The sequence below is a fragment of the Panthera uncia genome, chromosome B1 (assembly GCF_023721935.1).
Source record: "Panthera uncia isolate 11264 chromosome B1, Puncia_PCG_1.0, whole genome shotgun sequence".
Classification (NCBI taxonomy): domain Eukaryota; kingdom Metazoa; phylum Chordata; class Mammalia; order Carnivora; family Felidae; genus Panthera; species Panthera uncia.
Window position 1 is genome coordinate 11,659,005 of NC_064811.1, and position 18,709 is coordinate 11,677,713.

The 18,709-nt window shown below is 43.5% G+C and overlaps 1 protein-coding gene across 4 annotated transcripts in view; it reads right to left on the reverse strand.

The window, feature by feature from the left end:
* PROM1 (prominin 1) overlaps nucleotides 1–18,709 on the reverse strand; it is a 134,882-nt gene that overhangs the window by 39,791 nt on the left and 76,382 nt on the right. For all 4 annotated transcript variants that reach the window (XM_049630343.1, XM_049630341.1, XM_049630340.1 and 1 more), the window contains 4 exons: nucleotides 14,753–14,958; nucleotides 5,722–5,842; nucleotides 3,628–3,691; nucleotides 2,116–2,205 (listed from right to left, as the gene is read on the reverse strand). In XM_049630343.1, coding sequence (XP_049486300.1) covers nucleotides 2,116–2,205; nucleotides 3,628–3,691; nucleotides 5,722–5,842; nucleotides 14,753–14,958 — 481 coding nt within the window. The remainder of the gene's footprint in view (nucleotides 1–2,115; nucleotides 2,206–3,627; nucleotides 3,692–5,721; nucleotides 5,843–14,752; nucleotides 14,959–18,709) is intronic.

The following is an 18,709-nucleotide window of genomic DNA, read 5'->3' on the forward strand; positions in this document are numbered from 1 at the left end:
CTGAACCCCCGAATCCACCAACTTTGGAACTGCCATACCTGCAATATCTTGTCCTGTGTGATAGGCTTCCTGTTGTTTACGCCACTCCAACGATCTTTGGCATTGATAGCACATCAATGGCACCTCCCAAAGATCTCTAAGTGTAAGAACTGTCTGCAAAGTTCCCAAAGCAAATGAAAACAACCGTACCCTGATTTGAATAGATAGATATATCCATAAAGCACATCGAGGGCAACTAAAAAATAATCAAATGATTACAGACATTAAAAGTAAAAGATCAGGAAGCTCATGAAGTCGAAAGGAGTTGCCTCGCAACTGAGGCAGGACTACGGAAGAATATAATCCATTTTCTACTCTATAACCAGTGAAGTTACAGGATTCCAAACTTGGAAAATGAAGGTAAGGGCTTCAGGCCTTTCTTTATACGTTCCAGAAATGAGAACCTACTCCAGGCCAGACACTCTGCTGGGCTGTCCCCAGACACAAGTTAGGGGAATAGAGACATGAGCAATATCAACACGTCTTGCCCTTAAGGAGCCTGTTGCCTATCAAAGGTGGGGGGTGGGCGGGTAGGGGGCGGTGCTGTAAATACCACAAATGAGCTGTACGTTTAGGGTCACAAGGTAAGGAGCAGAAATTAGGAGGTTGTCATGCTCTGGGACGGGAAAAGGAGACATGCGGTGAAGCGTGCAGAGAACAGAACACTTAGCTGTGGTTTGGTATGTAGTAAGAAGATGTTGGGAAGGTCCTGTGGCACTTCACACAGAGAAAGCACACGCAGTAAAAGGGTCTGGGAGGGAATGATGCCTTTGGAGACCCACAGAAGAATAATACTGAGGTTCATGGCTTGGAATGGAAGGTTTGGGGGCTGGAGGGTTGAGACAAAAAATGATTGGAATGATAGGCAGGGGCCAGGTTTGGAAGGAAGGCAGGAAGGGAGGGAAGGAGGGAGGGAGGAAGGAAGGGGCTACATGTAAAACTCTAAGAAAGGAAGGCAGGAGGCATGGATGCTTGCAGTCACATCCCTTCTCTGGGCCTCAGTTTCCTTGCATTGGTAGGACATGGTTGGTGATGCGGAGAACAGGTGTTGGGCGGGGGGGGGGGGAGCATCTAAGGCATCAACAGCAGAGGTCACACCTTCAGTTGCAGGTAGACCTTTTGCAGGGCCAAGGAGAGAGCAAGGAAAGACTGATCAGTTGGTTAAAAGTAATCTTACCAACTCCTGGCCTGTTCTGCACATCACCCTGTTTCCATACATCACCTGAGTCTTTGAACTCTTAAGTGGGGGGTGTCAGGGAGGAACGCCAAAACGAGCGGGCATAATTTTCTCACTTCTACACTGTTCCTTCCTTTGTGGGCTGTCTTCTCAGGAATACTGGCTCATGACAGCCACATTCATGGTGGCTGAATGACGAATGTGGCAAGTAGGTGACATTGTCCTCTCTATGAAATACTAAGCACAGACATCTCCTCAACATTTGGAAGCATCTAGGAGAGCTTTGACTCACTGCAATTGAATATGTCGTTTCTTCAAATCCGCACATCTGCTCACTTATATCACTGTCTGTGGTGTCTTAGAAAGTGTGCAGATTCTTCTTTCCCAAAGGTGGTTTTTTCCAGGGAAAAGGAAAGAGTAACCAATAGACCCCACCCCCACCCCAGACCTAAAATTCTCTAGGCTGCTCATCTTCTATAGCAAGAGCCCACAAGCTTTTTCTGTAAAGGCGCAGAGAATAGTTAGGCTTTGTGGTCCACGGGGTCCTGCCAATGTTCAACTCTGCTGTCAGCCACAGTGTGAAAGCCACCTTAGATGCCACCTCACCAGAGGAGCGGGGCTGCCTTTCTAGAACTGTATTTACGAAAAGACGTGGCAGGCTCCTATCGGATTCTGCTGTTGTTATTTCAAAGGACTTTGAGATAATGAGTACAACTTCTCAGGCACAAGCTTTTTAAGCAAACAAACCAACAAGCCACACCATTGCCACCGCGTGTGTCTGGACTTGGCCTGTGGGCATGTCTGCATCCAGGAAAAATGAGAAAAGGGGAGCGGGATCCTGGGAAGCCAGAGACCTCCAGGGGGAATATTCTCTCGCCCATTTCCGTCACGGTGCTTACCTTCTGCCATGGCTTTGATGTCATCAAGCGCGGGGATCACTTTAGGTCTCAGCTGTTCGTGAATTCCGCCTCCTAGCAATGATTTAACATCTAAATCCCAAGAAGCAGAAGGGGCTATGAGGGTAGGATCCACGAATTTCTGCCCCCCCACCCCTTACCTGCATTCTCCTCCCCCTGTGGGATTTCCTTTCCTAGAAAGTCATCCATCTGTGGTCTCGCCTGCCCCGAAGGCCCTTTTTTTTCGTCCTCCACCCCACCTACGTGCTGATTCTTGCCGAGATTTTCTTCACGCTATTCAAAGTTCCCACACCCGCAGTTCCCATACCTGCGGACTCGGCATTTAAACGCGCAGGTGTCCCCGGCTCTCCGGAAGTTCAGACTATGCATGTTTAGCCTTTACGAAAGACCTACGTTAGTACCAGTTTTCACTAAGGTAAAGGATTTTTGCTTTGATGAAAACATCGCTCATCGCTGGTTTTGCAGCGAGACGAGCCCAGAGACAGCAAGAGTGGCGCCCCCCAGCGCCTTCTGCGGGAACCACACCCAGCATCTCAGGCACAAGCACGAGAGCTCCGAGCCCTGTCTGTGAGCATCTGGGCTGTATCTCCATCAGTCGTATGCATCCGTTAGCAAGATGTGTCCCATGGTATCAGGAAAGCCTAAGAGAGGTGATTTTGGGGGTCTGGGAACGCTCAAAACATTTCCCGTATAAATTAACGGTAATCGTTTCTTTGCTTTATGCCATTTTTGGTTTATAAAAGTATTCACAGGAATGCTCAGCATTCGGTTAGCGGTTAGCGCGGGCGGGGGCGGGATCTGTCCTGGAAACACAATGTTGATGAAGTTCAGCTGCAACCGTTATCTCTAATCTTTCCAGCAAGGCCCGGGGTTCCCAACATTGGCACTATCAATGTCTTGAGCTGGATAATTGGTTGTGGGGGCTGTCCTATGTGTCGTAGGGTGTCCGGATGCATCCCTGGCCGCTACCAACAGGTGCCAGTAGCTCTGTCCCCACCCTCACTGTAGGGACAACCAGAATGTCTCCAGATGTTGCCACATGTCGCCTGGAGGGCAAACCAGCTCCTGGTTGAGAACCACTGAGCCAGGCTGTGTGTGAACTCCTCGCGGACCCGCAGGGACCAGCACTGCCCGCCCCTGGATTTCTGAAGCCCACTGGTTTCTCTGGGGAGCCCACTGCTGTCTGTAACAAGGGACCTGACAGAGACCCATCTCCTCTGTCACAAGGGGAATGAAGAACAAACACTTCTGACTAAAGAAAGCAAAAGCATTTTTACAATAAAAGCTGGGCTTTACTCATCAGGTAACAAGCTGCAAATTGTCACTGTTGGGAATTGTTCTGTTTTGCTCCAACTTTCATGAAGAAATTGTAGACATCGCATACTTTATCCCTTAGCCCATGTTTTATGGGAGATGGTCCTCGCATCTTCTAGCCAAAACAAACAAACAAACAAACAAACGAATGAATTTGAGGCAATTTTAAGTCTTACTCACTATCCAGATCTGAGAATGCCTTTTCCTTAGTGGTGGTGTACTGGCTCAGGATATAGCTGATTTCCTAAAAAATAAAATAAAATAAAGTAAAATTGCATGAGACCTCTTCTAAAGTTCAAAGCCACAGTAAAAAGAGATTTAACATACAAAAACTACCCTGAATCCAAACATGAAAAAAAATAAAGCAGGTTCTTAAAGATGCTTATATGTTCTGACACCCAGACTTCCTAATACCACTCCAAAACTTCTTGGCTCAGGAAGCATGATTTATACTTTCTCCTGATTCTGAGAGTCTGGGCAGGGCCGGCTCCCCTGGGGACAAATGGGCCCCTCTCCTGACATGGCCTCTCATCTTCCAAGTGGCCAGTCTGGGTGTTTTCACATGATGGTCCTGGCAGCAAGGGAATGAGAGCGAACACTGCAAGGTCTCTGGGAGCTTGAGGCCAGGGTCACGTGCACTGCGTTCTTCTTGCCACGGCAAGTCACAGGCACAGACCAGATTCAAGGGGTTGGAAACAGATCCACCTCTCTCTTTTTTTTTTTTTATGTTTATTTATTTTTGAGAGAGACAGAGTGCAGGGCAGGGGAGGGGCAGAGAGAGAGGGAGACACAGAATCCGAAGCAGGCTCCAGGCTCCGAGCTGTCAGCACAGAGTCCGACGCGGGGCTCGAACTCACGAAGCATGAGATCATGACCTGAGCCGAAGTCGGCCGCTTAACCGACTGAGCCACGCAGGTGCCCCTAGTTCCAACCACATTTTAAAAAACTGATACAATATTTAATGTGTTAGTATTGTTTTGGTAGACTAAACTTAGAAGAGTGCATTTCTGTGTGAAAAAGCCCATGGATCCTAGTGGGCTCTGATTAGTGAATTCAACAGGAGGGCATCCTTCTGCACATTCTGGTACCCATCAGCCCAGCATCAATTATTTAAGCTGCTTTCTGCTCAGATGTCTTTAAAAACAGTATTTTGTACAGGCAAGACATTAACATGCTTCTGCGATACAGAAAAAAATGTGCCCTCCAGCCATCCTGTTCCCCTTCTCCCCAAAACAACTTCTGAGTGTGCGTGTATGTGTGTGTTCATGCGTGTGTGTGTGCATGTGTGTGCATATGCATGCGTGTGCATATGCATGCGTGTGTGTGTGTGCATGCATGTGTCTCAGTGTCCCCTTCCCGAGGAATTCTACACAACTATACAGATATTAGCAAATGGGTATTTATAAAGCAGAACATTTTCATGACAAGAGTAACTGCACACAAATGGCAGGTATTCCCAAAGGGAAAGGACAATAGCACCCAGATTTTTCTTTTTAAAAAAATCACTGGGGCACCTGGGTGGCTCAGTCGGTTATGCGGCCGACTTCAGCTCAGGTCATGATCTCGAGGTCCGTGAGTTCGAGCCCCGCGTCGGGCTCTGTGCTGACGGCTCAGAGCCTGGAGCCTGTTTCAGATTCTGTGTCTCCCTCTCTCTGATCCTCCCCCGTTCATGCTCTGTCTCTCTCTGTCTCAAAAATAAACGTTTAAAAAAAAATTAAAAAATAAAAAATAAAAAAAATCACAAGACCCTTAAGATAGTTAAGCAGTTTTATAATAAGTATTATAATCTTATGTTATACCTTAAAATAATTAATTTTTTTTAAAGTTTATTTATTTATTTTGGGAGAGACAGAGACAGTGTGAGTGGGAGAGGGGCAGAGAGAGAGGGAGAGAGAGAATCCCAAGCAGCTTCTGCACTGTCTGCACAGAGCCCAACATGGGGCTCGAACCCACAAAACCATGAGATCACGATCTGAGCCAAAACCAAGAATCAGATGCTTAACCGGCTGAGCCACCCAGGAGCTCCTGTTGTACCTTAAAATAAAGTAAAATAAATAAAATAACAAAATAACGACACCAGTTCTGCAATTATGCTTTTATACTCTTTTGAAAATCACTTGCTGGGCCTTTATTTCCTCATCTATAAGATGAGGATAGCACCTGTGTATGCTGATTTACTGGGTCTCTAGACATCCAAAGGGGGTCCCAGATACATACAGGGACTCTGAGAGGCCCAAACACAAAGCATCACAGATGTACAAGTGTGGTTTTTACCGCTGGAGCTCCGTTCAGGAGAGTTCTCAAGTCTCTGAAGTTGCTGTCTGCCAGTTTCCGAGTCTTTTCGATCTGGGCCCTCAGGTGGTGGTTTGCCACAAAACCATAGATGATACCAATGCTGCAGGAAATGAAGAAGAGAAGAGAAGAGCATTCAGTGTGTGACCCATGGTCACCTGGCCAGGCACAGAGCAGCTCTGTAGATGGGAGGGGAGCAGGGCTTCTGAGCAGAGGCCCCATGACGGCAGGACCCTCCTCCCCACCAGGCCCTCTTCCCCTGCTACAGCCTTCCTGCCAAGATCCCATAATCCAACACGTGGGCCACAAAACAGGACTCGGTCCTCTTGGAGGAGGCACATACCCGTTTAAGATATGCTGTTCTGTTGAATAGGAAATCTTATAAATGGAACAATGTTCCCAAGAAATTGTGGAGGAAACAGAAGGAACAAAGGTTATAAGACAGAGCGTGTCAGAGTCCCATTCCTGCACACATGTGAATATGGCGGTACATCCTCCTGCACAGTGCACGCATAAACGCACCTCCCATGCATACCTCTGCTCCCTCCAAAGGCAGGGATCTCTCTAATTGTCTCTATTAGTTTTATTTTACAGGTTAAAAAGAAACATGAGTTACTTTAGTATTAAAATGCCACATGAGAAGCTGTAAACAAAGCATACATACTGTATCGTTCTGTTTTATATAATGTACCACCTCGAGAAAATGATGGTGCTAAAACTCAGTGGTTCTGTTTGGGGAGGGGTGGCTAATGACATCATCCGCACGTTCACGACATGGAAGTTGACGCCTACGTACTTATGATATGGATGCTCCAGTCTATGTAAAATGGACTTAAATAAAAGAGTTTAAAAAACACTGTGAAAGGCATTGCTCATGGAAAGCTACTGTACGTGAAAATTAAAAACAGTTTTCAATTCATCTAAGATGTCTGCATTTGATCACTTTAAGCGTTCTTAATGCTAACTAGTTACTAACAATCTCCTGACTTAAGTTAATTTGACCAGCTGGTTTTTGTGTCGGAGCCTTCCAACGTTAAAATGTTACATTGAAAATTGGGAATTACTAAGGCTTTTCTGTATTTCACCACTAGATGGCAGCAAGGAATTACACAAACTCCTAACAGAACAGTAATCAACCTACAGAAATGTACAACAAATCTTTTGTTTGTAACTATCCGGTGGAAGATGTGGATGTTTCCAGAACAAAGTTTTGTAAGTAACAGGCAAACACTGTGGCCAAGTGCCTGTTTTTTTGCACCCAGAGTCCCATGTTCTCAGGCAACTTCTTCATCTTGGGAAATGGGGATAATCATTCACCCTATATACAGTCACGATTCATTGCAAACAGCATTCGTTCATTGCTGGTCTCACATAAAACGTATTTGCCCTGAGCAGTATTACACAGGTACATTACGTTTGCCAAATGAAGCCAAAAAAAGTCTATAAGAATACACAGTGTTGAAAAGTATTTCTTATGGTTAACAAGTTGCCATGGAACGTGTACTGGAGTAGGAACATGAGACTCGGGTTCTAGTCCTTCTACTGCCACTAACTTACACAAGCTTGGGAGCTTGGGAAAGTCATTTTCCTTCTCTGAGTTTCAGCCAGTACTGCAAAACTGAAAATTAAACTGGATAAGTACTTCTCTTGTTGCAAAGGAGAGGGGTAATGGATGTCCACAAGTTCTCCAGGACTTTTTTTTTTTAAATTTTTTTTTAATGTTTATTTATTTTTGAGACAGAGAGAGACAGAGCATGAACGGGGGAGGGTCAGAGAGAGAGGGAGACACAGAATCTGAAGCAGGCTCCAGGCTCTGACGGGCTCCAGAGCCCGACGCGGGGCTTGAACCCACGGACCGCGAGATCATGACCTGAGCCGAAGTCGGACGCTTAACCGACTGAGCCACCCAGGCACCCCTCCAGGACTTTTTTCTAAGGTTTGGGTTCATGCGGATGGTAATTTAAAAAAAAAAGCATATTAACAATAATCTGTGCCATTTGGAACGATCATCCATCGTTACATCTTACAATCCATCTTTGCCAGTCTTAAGTCCACCTTTGTACTCATGAGGCAGACAATATAGCATAAAAGTAATAGTTATCAAATGATGCACCCAATGCCAAATGAGGCCAAATGACCCAAAACAAGGACTTTGGAGTAGTGTGAACAGAAAAATAAAGGAAAGAGTTGGGTTGTAGCAACGCACCTGGATCTTTATTTACCAGGTCCAGTTTCAAACATTCCATCCCATGACGAGTCAGTGCTAACACCTGAGTATACCTGCCCACCCCAGCATTTCACGCTGGGGCCCCTTGCTCTCTCTCTCTCTCTCTCCCCCGCGTGTCCACATGGTCACCCATCATGCTCCAGACCGATTTTGTCATGTAAGAAGGTAGAATGAACTTGAGAAACACACAGGTCCAAGTCCACTTGGCTTTCACCGAACCCCCTAGACGGAAGAAGAACCTCCTGGCCCCGAACTCCCAGAGCGCTCTCCTTGAAATTCTCGTGGGCCATTGCTCACTTCATACTCTATTTTGTCTTTATTTCTACCTGTATTTAATTTCCCTAGAAAGAGGTGGGAACTGCTTCTTTGTCAACTTTAGGTGAACGATGGGTCTCTAGTCCACGGGGCGGGGGGGGGGGGTGCTCAGTGAAAGTGGGTTTAAAGACTGGGCTTTATTTCACTTGATCCATTTAGAAGATTAGCCTTATGTTTGGAGAGTCTTGGTCATAAACTGTGTTCCTTTACTGGATAGATGCCTTTACTCAAAAGATCATCAATCAGTAAAATGAAATGCAATACAACTCTGCAAAACAATACTGAATTTCAATGCAACATATTTAAAAAGACCCACATTTCTGCCAATCAGTTACGAATCCAATTAAAATGAAAGCATTGATCTTTTTTTGAAAAAACCAAACTGTCCTACACAGAATTCCGGAATAAAATTCAGCAGCTTTCAGAGCTGATTTTCAGACCCATAACACATTGTAAATCTTATATGAAGGATGGCAAATTCAAATGCCTACACAGAAACCACAAAGGGCAAAACCTACGATATGAACCGCTAGGAGCTGGGAGGTGGCAGGTGGGGGTGGGGGCAGATGCTCTGCACTGCCAGACTTTCCACTCATTCCAAAAATCTGGAAATCTGTATTCTTACGTAAAATTTCCCCCTTTAAAATATTACCAACTAAAGGATGCCTGGGTGGCTCAGTCGGTTAAGCGTCCCACTCTTGGTTTGGGTTCCAGTCATGATCTCACGGTTCGTGAGTTCGAGACCTGAGTGGGGGTTCTGCACTGACAGCTCAGAGCCTGCTTTGGCTGCTCTCTCCCTCCCTCTCTCTGCCCCTCCCCCACTTGCACTGTCTCTGTGTCTCTCAAAATAAATAAAAAGACTCTATTAAAAAGATAAAATTTTACCTACTAAGTAAAGGGAAAAAAAACCTAAATACTAAGCAGACCAACTGACAGTCTCCATTTACAATCTCTAATTTAAAACTCTTATTTAAACACAAATAGAGAATAAAGAAGTTATGCTTTTTGTTGCCCTTGATTTAGAAAGTCCTATTATGCAATATGTTTTGTTTTCTTTTTTTTTGTCTAGTGTTCTGTTTTGAGAGAGAGCATGTGTGTGCGAGTGGGGGAGGGGCAGAGAGAGACTCATAAGCAGGCTCCGTGCTCAGTTCGGAGCTCGGTGCGGGGTTTGAACCCACGATCCTGGGATCATGACCTGAGCTGAAATCTAGAGTCGATCACGCGCTGACTGAGCCATCCAGGTGCTCCCTCAATATATTTTTCAAGCAGAAAAAAAATCACATGAATGTGTCAGCCAACTATTAGAATAGGAGAACACTGAGGGAACTGTCTTACACAAAAAGGGGAATCTGGAATTTGACATAAAAAATATTAAGAACATATGCTTTTATGCGGTACAACAAGATCTCTTGAACTTTTTAGCCAAATATAGGAATTTTAATTTTTATGGTATATTAATATTACATCTTCTATATTTTTAACGGACAGACCAATCTTCTCGCATATACACTTAAAAGTGAACTTAAAAGTTTTAAAAACTGAGGCTAACCCTTTAAAATTTGTAGCAATTTTTTTTTACCAATTTCCACTGACTTGATGAAATTAGCCAATAATTGCCAAATAAATGCTCTCAGTCTATAACTGATCTCTTCTTTTTTTTAAAGATAGTTTTTTAATTTTAATTTTAAATAACTCTTTCATTCACATCTTGAAAATCTCATGATTTTCAGGCATGCTCAGTTTCTTTTCTAGAACCTTGTGGCCTCCATGCCAGGAATTGACCATCACAATCCTAATTAAAAAAATGAATTTTGAAAACAGCCATCTTCCTGAAAGAGACTGGAATTCAATTTTCACCATGGCAACTGGAAAAGCTGGTTTGCTGTAGTCAGAAACTTAGAAATATACTGGAAAAATAAATATGGCTATTTGTTCCTCTTTTGTTACTGTCCATAACCTTTTGGAATTCTAAAAAATGCAGCGATGACAAAGTGTAAAAGAAAGAAGGGAGAGGAAACTTGGCTTTTTCTGGAGTAACACACATCTGCTTCAACAGTCTACAGTGAGAGATGGAAATTCAATTCTGCTGATGGTCAAAAAGACTTACATAAACATATGTCAACGTCTATGAATTCTAACATTCCACAGCTGCCTCTGGAAAAGCTCAGAGAGAGAACATGACCACATATGTTCCATATGTACTAGGGGACCTTTCTCCTTAACACCTATGCCTTTCTCAATTAAAAAAAAGATTTAATTTGTTTTAAATAAAAAAAAAAAGGATGGATGAAAAATAAGAGGACTGAAGATGCATTTAAAAACCAACGTCGGTATTAATTGTGATGTAGTGGAATGCCACGAAATGAAATTGAGCCTGATAAAAGGCAAGTAGACTGCTCTCGGCTTACAAAAAAATCATATCCAAAAAATAAAAAAAATTTAAAAAATTAAAAAAATCGTATCCAAAGATTATTTATCAATAGGACCCAATCTCTGCTGAGGTCAGTTTAAGCCGGAAGCAAATATCTCTTTTTTCTTCTTTCTGCCTCCTAGCTTTACTGACATTCTTTCCCCTATTATTTTTATCTCCTATGATTTCGTGGACATATTCTTACTCTCCTTTCTATCGAATTGTAACAGAAATCTTCACTTTCCCTTGGTCTTTAACCTCTTTGGCTAGTTCTGATTACTTTGCAAAGAATATACAGCTAGTATTTGACTCATGATGTTGAAAATACTTGCGAACAAATAGAGGTTTCAAAAGACATCATGATAGCGATTCTAAGTTTTACACTTCCAGCCAAGAAGTTTAAACTTCTAGTGTGACTTTAAAGTAAACTAAGTAATCTCAAATGGTACTCCTTTTTGGAGCTGTCTATAATTCATATATAAATTCAATGTATTATGTAAAATTTGTTTTAAATTTGTCACTTGGCCTCAAATAGGTGATCAATTTTGTTTTTTTTTTTTTATTTTTTTTTTTTAATGTTTATTTATTTTTGAGACAGAGAGAGAAAGAGCATGAACGGGGGAGGGTCAGAGAGAGAGACACACAGAATCCGAAACAGGCTCCAGGCTCTGAGCTGTCAGCACAGAGCCCGACGCGGGGCTCGAACTCACGGACCGCGAGATCATGACCTGAGCCAAAGTCGGACGCTTAACCGACTGAGCCACCCAGGCGCCCCTCAATTTTGTTTTAATTATATTGAAATTTGAAGTTATGGGTTTTAACTTAGTAAGTTTTACTTGAGTGGGGAAAAATATCTAAACTGAATGTATACAAGGCTGTAGAATCACAGCATGTATTTTTTAAAATAATTTTTTAAACTAAAATATCCCTGGGGAGAAAAAAAACACTTATCTAAATTTGTTTGATGGATCTGAGTTCTGAAGAAAAAAAAACTGTCACCTTCATTTCACATTATAAATGAAAGTCAAGTTTATTTCCAACTTTGTAGCTTTATTGTTAATTATATTTTGGTATTTTAAACATAATATAAATAATTCAAACAGTTCCGGGGGAAGTATGACATATGTGACACATAATTATACGTAATGTAAATAAAAGCCCAATTTAAAAGTAGAAACCCAGGGAAGGAAAAATAAGACAAAAACAGAGAGGGAGGCACACCATAAGAGACTCTTAAATACAGAGAACAGACTGACGGCTGCTGGAGGGCAGGTGGGCGGGGGATGAGCTACATGGGTGATGGGCACTGAGGAGGGCGCTTGTCAACATGAGCACTGGGTGTTATATGGAAGTGATGAATCACTAAATTCTACTCCTGTAACCATTAATATGCTATATGTTAACTGACTTGGATTTAAATTTAAAAAATAAAAATAAAAATAGAAACCCAATATAGAATATGTGCTTCATTCAAAAAAACCTGGGAAGTCCATTATTGCATATGTAAACATTTATCTGGGTAAATAGGTTAACTACATGCAACAAAGACTTTTCCTGAAATTATATCACATGTATTTATATCAAGTGAAAACTATTAACTATTAAGTAATCATGTGAACAAGAAGCCCTAAAGGCGAGTATTTTTACATGACACTTTGTCATGTGGGCCTCATTTTGGATGCTCAGGGTATGCCTCTACAGAGGGAGAAGCATGGCTGTCCAAGTCTCTGGATGAATGAAAGATGGTAGTTTTAGGCTTAAAACAAATGCACAATGATCTCTGCTGGGTCTGACGTCTCTTTGGACTGTAACTAACACTTTCCTGGTAGCTGGGAGGAGGTAACCACTTCCATAGCTGTAAGGTCCGTGCATTCCTGAAAAGACTTCAAACACAAAGCAGAGAGACAGGGACATCTGAAATCACCATTGACCTGATCTCAAGCTGCTCTTCAAAATTCAATGTGCAGAAACAAATTATTTACAGAGAGAGGTAGAGAGACAGACAGAGAGACAGAGAAAACAAAAATAACTCCCTGGTGGTCAAACAAGGGTGCATGAAATTAGCAATGCATTCACTTGGGTCCTGTTTGCACATAGACCGTTAAGGTCTATTATTTAACTATTTGCAGCAAAAGTGTGTCTTTGTTCCAAAAAAAAAAAAAAAATGATTGCCCTGGAGTCAGTGGAATGCACTGCCTTTTAAGCTTTTTCTGAAGATTTTGTTTGGTTGTTCAAGTTTAATTTTTGGTGCAATGAAGTCGGTAGGTAATACCTGAGGCATGGTAGGTAATTCAAAAGAGACAAAAAAAAAATCTATATGCCGTGAGAAGTGATTTCCTTCCTACCCTCCACAACCACCAAAGTTCCTTCCCAGGGGCAACCACTGCGTCTGGGTCTTGGCAAGCCTACTACAGATGCTCTGTGTAAATATAACCAAGTGTTTGTGTCTCTCTCCTTTTTGTTTTTGTCATAGGGACCATGTGGATATATACGTGGTCTGCCAGTTGCTTCTGTGAATTCATCTTTCTTGGGGACTGGTTCATATCAGCACTTCGGGATCAGTCCAGTCCCTTCCAATACTGCCTTCCTTTTTTTTTTTTTTTAAAGTTTATTTATTTATTTTGAAAGAGAAAGCGTGAGTGGGGGAGGGGCAGGGAGAGAGGAAGAGAGAGCGAGAGAATCCCAAGCAGGCCCTGCACTGTCAGCATGGAGCCTGACGCAGGACTCGAACCCATGAACCACGAGACCATGACCTGAGCTGAAGTCCAACGCTTAACCAACTGAACCACCCAGGCATCCCTAGGTATACCGCCTTCCAATGAATGATCACCCCAAAGCGTAGGTCTTACCAGGATCCCACTGATAGCCACAATTGAAGAACTTTTCTTCTTGGATTTCCATCTAAAACTTCAGCTGGTAGGCCAGCTTAAATTGTTCTGTTTAATCCTGTTTTCTGCTTAAATTCCCGAACATCAGTTATTTAGTGAAACCAGAAAAATCTTACAGCTACCGAGCAAACATGGTGTTTGGAGGAGACAGCGAGGAGGAGGCTGACTGCCAGTCCTCACGGTCTCTGTGCCTCCGTGGGGCCTAGCACTATTCACGTCATAAGCACTTTACTTCTGTCGCTAAATGTCATGACATGCATTGGCTGAATGAATGAGGAAATGTGGAACCATGACCAAATATTGCAACCAGGGGACCCCTAACGTGAAGCACATTCCTCAGCCGAGGATTCTGATTTGGACTCAGCAAAATGCTACTGTCTTAAGAGCAGTGTACTCCTGATCTGTCAGGCAGTTGGAAAGCTGATGGAGCAGAAGGGACCGTAGAAGAAACACATCCTAAATTATGAAGTGTGTTCCAGGCCTCCGCAGAGGGTAGCAGCTTAACTGCAAATTCAGGAAAAGTGGGTTTATTATTAGAAAGTTAATTCTGTTCTACAGTGTTCTCACATTCCCCGATTCAGGGACTGTACCCATCCTTCAGGATCCCTTTGGATGCACAAATCAACAAGCAAATTCTCTGCCTTCTGCAGGCCGCCTGTCTCCAAACAGCTATTTAAGGAAGGAGCTGCTGGGGCGCCTGGGTGACTCAGTCGGCTGGGCATCCGACTTCGGCTCAGCTCATGATCTCACGGTTCATGAGTTCGAGCACCACGGTGGACTCCGTGCTGACAGCTCAGAGCCTGGAGCCTGCTTCGGATTCCGTGTCTCCCTCTGTGTCTGCCCCTCCCCTGCTCGTGCTCTCTCTGTCTCAAAAATTAATAAACATTAAATTTTTTTTTAAAAAGGAAGGAGCTATTGTTCTGCGGGGTAAATGCTTTCTACAGGCCAAGATTTATCAGCTCGTCTTCGACACAAACAAGCACCAAAGGGTTGGCTTGGCACCCTGATGACAACCCTAACTTCTGGTTATGGTAACATTGTTTTGAACCCCCCGGACAAGCATTTTTGTCTTCTTCTGTTTTATGGCTGTACTGTGGTGGTTGTTGTTTTGTATTAAAGGCATGGGCTGAACAGTTCAAAACACAATCAGCTGTCCCCCAAGATTCTACTCGCCTTATAAATATAGAAATCACCAAGAGGGAGACCGCAAAGCACTTCCTCAGGAAGGGCCCATTCTTCTTCTGACGCTGGTGCATCTCTCCACCGCACTTGTTACAGCAACGACACAGACCGAAGCAGAACCCTACCAGGGGCATCAGAATGACAAAGAGCAGTCCCAGGACAGCACAGATGATGACCCCGATTTCATAGTAGATAATCTGCAAGTCAAACAAAAGAAACAGCATGTCCTCTAACACAAAATAACGAGTAGAACATTCCACAGTGTACCTGTTTTGTTTTTTTTAACCTACTTGCCACCGTGAGTTGAATCTTAATGTGTGTGTGTGTGTGTGTGTGTGTGTGTGTGTGTGCTTCCATCTTGATGCTCCTTCTTGAAACAGAAGTAACAGAGTGGTGCCTGGGTGGCTCAGTCGGTTAAGCAGTTAAGCGTCTAACTTCGGCTCAGGTCATGATCTCACCATTTGTGAGTTCGAGCCCCATGTCGGGCTCTGTGCAGACAGCTCAGAGACTGGAACCTGCTTCAGATTCTGTGTCTCCCTCTCTCTCTCTCTCCCCCTCCCCTGCTCATGTTCTGTCTCTCTCTCTTCTCTCAGAAATAAACATTAAATTTTTTTATTAAAAAAAAGAAGTAACAGAGATTGGAGTTATCAGAATGTGTAAACAAGTCATTACTATCTTCTTTCAACTCACAGTAAAATGTCCAAATGCAGGGTCAAGTTGCAAATGACTTACTTTAAACCCCAAAGATATTTTGTTTGTGTTTAAATGGTGTAACAAATTTTGGCAGAAATACTTGCATTATGAATAATCTACAGGACAGGATGCTTTTCACCAGAAAGACAGGACCAGTAGAAGTTATCAAGAATTCAAAGCAGTTCAGATCAGATCAATTAATGACAAACCCACAGTTACAAAAGAATCTGGAATATATCTAAATTTAGGAAAAAAGCTCAGACTTTCTGAGTCAGATATGTTAATCACTGGCCACTGACTTTGTTTCCCTATCCGTATGCTGGGAGTAATAATACGCATCTTGTAAGGTCATTGTGAACATTACAGATAGTGTCTGATCAGTGATAACGTGTCAGGGGAAGTATGTGGCCCAGAGCAGACACTTAATAAATGGTCTTTTCATGCCGTGTGGGTGAGGCTGGGCTTGTCGGCCCGTGTCTCAGACAGTTCCCTACGTTCCTAGGAACTAGCACGGCTTCTGGATACAATCATGCGACCTAAATATATTTTTATAATCACTGCTGGCTTTATTCTGGGATAAAAAAAAAAAATTAATGCCACTGGATGACAAAACTAGAGCTTACTGAAACTCATGTTTCCATAAAGCAAGACATTTTTTAAAGAATGACAATTACAGGCTGGCTGTTTACAACTAATGGACCGGCTCGCTAACAACAGATTCTGAAGCCAAGCTGAGCGAAGTAAAAGAAGACACAAGTGTTGTTCCTCGAAACGAATGTGAGGTCTTAATACTGAACTGAGAGTCAGAAGACCTGCTTTAAATTACACGGGGTGGGGGCGGGGGAGGGCTTCTGGTTCCCTAAACCGGAATTAGCATTAAGGTCATAAGCATATTGTGAGGGTCAGATAATTAAACGATTGAATGTGAAAACAGCCAGCCAAGTGCCCAGCACACAGCAAATATTCAATCAATAGTAATTAAGTCTGTGGACAAATGCCTAAGAGGACCGAGGTGCACACGACACCTGAATATTATGTACTTTGAGATTAAGGATAAAATGCTAAAAAAAAAAAAAGTGGTTGAATTTTGCTTCATTCACCAAATACATGCTCCCGCTTAAACCAAGCCCTATTCCATGGCCACAGAGAGTCATTACCTACTGGTGCTTGTAACCTGCCCTTGAGGACCCACATCATCGGCCAATTGAGATACTCCAAACTCTTATTTCTCTATTTCCCTATCATTTCCCAGAAAATGATCTAAATTATTTACTATTTTGAAAATTTTTTTTGACATTTATTTATTTTTGAGAGAGAGAGAGAGAGAGAGAGACAGAGCATCAGTGGGGGAGGGGCAGAGAGAGACGGGGAGACACAGAATCTGAAGTGGGCTCCAGGCTCCGAGCTGTCAGCACAGAGCCCGACGCGGGGCTCGGACCCACGAGTGGTGAGATCATGACCTGAGCCGAAGTTGGATGCTTAACTGACTGAGCCACCCAGGTGTCCCAATTATTTACTATTTTAAAAGGGATTTAAAATCCTTTCTGAGTCCAGAAGACACTGAACTCAAATGCAGGAGAGAAGGTGTTTTCAAAATGTTCTAAACGCACTATGTTTACCTCCAAGTACAATTTTCACACTTGATACACAACCTTTCCAACGTTACTGACTCAATATTATGTCAAACAGTATCAGGATCAAGGTATATGTCATCTCAAGAGTTTACTTCTGGGTGAAGTCTGGCCAAGGTCTGGCAAAGACCTAACTGAGTTTCTGATATGCCAGGATCTCCAGAACGCTTTGTGGATTACGAGGAGATCAAGATGGAAAGTTGCTGAGGTGGGTCGCTATTCTTTGGTGAACTACTAAAACTGGAAGAGAAGATTGATGACGATTCCATAAACAAAAATGAAAGGAGCCATTTAAAACACCATCACAACGGAGACGACAGCGGAAGGACAGGAAGTTCTGGCAGAAGCATCTCATTCCCCTTGGCTTTAGACAGAGTCACGAGAAACAGCAAACAAGGACTTTACCTTCAGGGTCAAGACTACATTTTCTGGCTGTGGAAGTCAAGGCAGTGGAGGAGTTGAGGAGAGTAAGGCAGAGGCAGCATGCATCAAGAAAACAGAAAAAGTTACATGAGCGATTAACCACAACTGAGAACATTAACATTCCATATAGCGCAAATCAAGTGAGAGGTTGGTCCACATAAGCCAGGAACATAAAACTTGAGTGTTTATTAGAGAAACAAATGCAATTTACATTTGGAACGTACATTTGGATTTCCTGAAAGGTTCTTATCAGGATGCTAATCAGGTGTGGACAGAATGGGGGATATTAGAGGGAAAGTGACACAGGCTTGACACACGAACCGTGTGGTCTTTACACAATAGAGGATCAGCCGCTGAACCCCAGCTGAAGGCAACAGTTTCCAAAGTGTCCTTTCTAAACTGAGAATCGGATGAGGTCATTCTCTTGCTTACCTGCATTTCCTGGATTCCCATCATGTTTAATTCCAACCTCTTAATGTGGTCCTGTTACTTAATCCTGGCCCCATGCCTTGTTCTTCTTGGCCATTCTAGTCCTAAGAAGAAGCCTCATGCTCCCCCTTCCTGCCTCGAGCTCCCTGGCAATGCCTCCTTGCCCAGAACGTTATTCCCTTCACTCCTCTGCTCATGGGACTCAAGTCTGCCTGGATGTTGCTTCCTCCTGGAAATCTGTCTTGATAACCAGGTCTGGGTTTGCTTTCATCCCTCCTTCATGCTGCCTTGGAGCCCACACTTGCCGGTTGTCAGCATCTGCTCCCACAGGAGCCCTGCCTGAGCGGCGTTGTTTGCTCCTGGAGAGCAGGAACCATGAGGTCACGCCCACCGTTCTCTGGCAAGCACCCACCCGGGGACCCGGCATGCAACAGGTGCCCAGTCGGAAGCAGGTAAACTGGTGAACCGAGGGAGTTCCCTCAACGGTGGTCCAGTGATGGGGATGGACCACCCTGCAGGAAGACAGAAAAAGTAAGGTGCAGCGAGTTTCCCTTGAGGTGAAATTTGTTCAGTTTATCCTTTTGGTGGGGAGAGGGGGGTGGTATGTGCATGAGAGGGGACAAAGTTAATACGGTGTTGTTGTTATGATGGGTGTTAAATGTCCTTGGGTGGCAAAATAAACGTTAGGCTCTGTGTCGTTCCCTGGGTTACTTTCTTGCAACTGTGTGCTCTGGGAAATCCAAAAGTTTGGAAACTATCGCTTTAGATGGCA